The sequence below is a fragment of the Pinus tabuliformis genome, chromosome 1_1 (assembly GCF_031772625.1).
Source record: "Pinus tabuliformis cultivar Carrire ecotype Pingquan chromosome 1_1, CPIR1, whole genome shotgun sequence".
Classification (NCBI taxonomy): Eukaryota; Viridiplantae; Streptophyta; class Pinopsida; order Pinales; family Pinaceae; genus Pinus; species Pinus tabuliformis.
This window is the reverse complement of record NC_142297.1, coordinates 192,788,686-192,791,508: the sequence shown is the minus strand read 5'-3', so window position 1 is coordinate 192,791,508 and position 2,823 is coordinate 192,788,686. Positions and strand designations below refer to the sequence as shown.

At 46.0% G+C, this 2,823-nt stretch overlaps 1 protein-coding gene across 1 annotated transcript; it reads left to right on the top strand.

Moving 5' to 3' along the window:
* Window positions 1-1,231: 1,231 nt before the first annotated feature.
* LOC149212184 (uncharacterized) lies at window positions 1,232-2,356 on the top strand. Its single transcript, XM_089388584.1, has one exon. The coding sequence runs from the start codon at window positions 1,232-1,234 to the stop codon at window positions 2,354-2,356; it is 1,125 nt and encodes a 374-aa protein (XP_089244710.1).
* The last annotated feature ends 467 nt before the right edge of the window (window positions 2,357-2,823 follow it).

The following is a 2,823-nucleotide window of genomic DNA, read 5'->3' as shown; positions in this document are numbered from 1 at the left end:
AAAGGATGACAGTTATTTGAAGGTAGTGAGTGACTATTGGAAGGCTCACCCAGTGGGCTCGGAAGGCCTTATAGCTGAAGGTTTCACATGAAACATGAATGCCCTGAAGGAGCTTTCAAAAGATTGGGCCAGGAGGAAAAAAGAACAGGACGAGCACCAGCTCAATGTAGCAGAAGAAGAAATAGCCAAAATGGAGGAGGAATCAGAGGGGATATTAAGCTCTCAAGAACAAAAGGATAAGTTGGCCACCCTACTCCAAAAAAGGGCACAAATATTGAAATACAGAGAGGAGAGTTGGACGCTTCGTAGTCGAGAAATATGTCTTAAAGCAGGAGATGAAAATACTAAGTTCTTCCGTAGACATGCAAATGGGATAAAGGCAATTAATACTATTTGGGAGCTTAAGAAAGAGGACGGTACCCCTGTTAAAACCTTCCGAGGACTTGCATCCCTTGCAAAAGCTCACTTCCAAGGAATCTACAAGGAGCCCCCAACTGCTAACCTAGCGGAGGTCATGCGTAATGTTCAAAATTTCCCCAGATTCATGGATGAGGAAGTAGAGCAGGATTTGACAAAGGAGGTGACTCTGGGGGAGGTGGAAGCAACCCTCAAATGGCTAAAAAAGGATAAGAGTCCTGGACTAGACAGATGGACAGTGGAGTTTTACTCAGCCTTTTTTGACATCCTGGGACCTAACCTCCTGAAATTGATTGAAGAGTGCCGAACGCGGGGTAGAATGTGGGAGAGCTTCAACTCTACGTTCATAGCCCTTATCCCCAAATCTGATTACCCCTTGACCTTTGATGACTTCAGGCCCATCTCCCTGTGCAATTGCATATACAAGATCATAGCCAAAATTATTGCTAATCGCCTCAAGCCCATCCTATCTGCCCATATATCCCTGGAACAGTTTGCTTTCCTACAGAACTGACAAATCCACGAGGCAGTGGGCACTACACAGGAACTTCTCCACTCAGTTCAGACCAAGAAGCTCAAAGGCATGATACTGAAGATCGATCTGTCCAAAGCATTTGATAGGGTAAACTGGCTCTACCTCCGTTTACTGTTAACTCATCTTGGGTTCCCCTATTCTTTCATCAAATGGATCCTATGTTGTATCACGAATGTATCCTTCAATGTGCTCATTAACGGCTCAACCTCCCCCTTTTTCCATGCAAAAAGAGGCCTGAGGCAGGGATGCCCACTCTCTCCTCTACTATTCCTTCTTATCATGGAGGGTCTCAGTAGAACAATCGGAGAGGATTGTAGACAAGGGCGGATAAGGGGAATAAAAATTACTGATGACTGCACCCTCACTCATTTGCTTTTTGTAGATGATGTTTTGATCATACTAAATGGGGGCATCAGGGACACCACCTCTTTTCACCGTTCCCTCAGCATCTTCCTCAAAGCCACGGGCATGGTTTTGAATGAGGCTAAGTCTACTATTACTTCCACCGGTTGCTCCCCGCATGAGATCCAATTTGCCCTCAGGAGATTTAACTTTACTGAAGTGCCTATTGAAGAAGGGTTGAGGTATCTTGGATACAGGCTAAAACCCCTTGGCTACAAAATTGCAGACTGGACGTGGCTCATAGCAAAAGTGGAGAAACGGCTCAACATCTGGTACCACAAATATCTCTCCAGAGCGGGAAGGATGGTCCTCATCAAGGCAGTTTTAGAAGCCACACCTGTTTACTGGATGACATTGGCATGGATCCCCAGAGGCATCCTGTCTCACCTTCAAAACATATGCTGTCGGTTTCTATGGAAAGGGAATCAGCCAGGGAGAATTTTTGCATGGACTAACTGGGAGTCACTGGCCCTTCCTAAGAGCTGGGGAGGTTGGGGTATAAAAAGGTTGGATACTTTCTCAAAAGCCTTGGCTGCTAAGTTAGGGTGGCAACTGCTTAACAACAATAGTCTCTGGACGAAGGTAGTAGTGTCCAAATACATCCATCCATCAACTATGAAAGCATGGATCAGGCAAGACACCAGGATGAGTAATATCTCCATCATATGGAAGGCAATCAATCACACTAAGGAGCTCATTCGAAGTGGTCTAACATGGAGAATTAGAGCAGGGGCACAGATATTGATAGGCACAGACCCATGGGTGGGATGTGGTAACACACACAGGCTCTCTGAGGGCCTGAGAGGTCATTTACAACATAATGGCATACGGTACATCAATCAGATCGCAGACGAGGTACATACTACCATCTTTCTGCAAGCTTGGAAAACTGCCACAGACCTGAACATCCCCCGATGCTGGCAGCAGGAATGGCGCAATTATACAAACGCATTGACAGAGGCTCATATTAGAATAACTGAAGGCGAAGACGAGCTCATCTAGGCACATGCAAAACATGGCACCTACTCTCCCAAGATAGGTTATCAAGTGTTGATGGAGAGACATAAGCCACAGGAACTGGAGTAGTGGTGGAAGCAATTGTGGAAGTTGAAGGCACCCCCTCGATCCAAACTACTCATGTGGTCTATCCTCCACAACAAAGTCCCAACTGGGGCCAACCTGATGAAAAGATCATTCTCAGGACCATTCTGGTGCCATCTCTGTAAAAGCGCCAATGAGGATACCGACCATCTCTTTCTCCATTGCTCATGTACACAAGAACTATAGAATGGTTTCCTCTGTTCGATATCCTCTGCCAAGAAATGGCAAGGCTCTCACCTCTCAGAAGCATGGAACTACTGGTGCTCCTCTACCTCTATCAGACAAAAGAACATCCCTCTCCTCATTAGCTGGGCCATTTGGATCACCAAGAACCAATCTATTTTCCAACAAAAACCCCCTCACTGGCC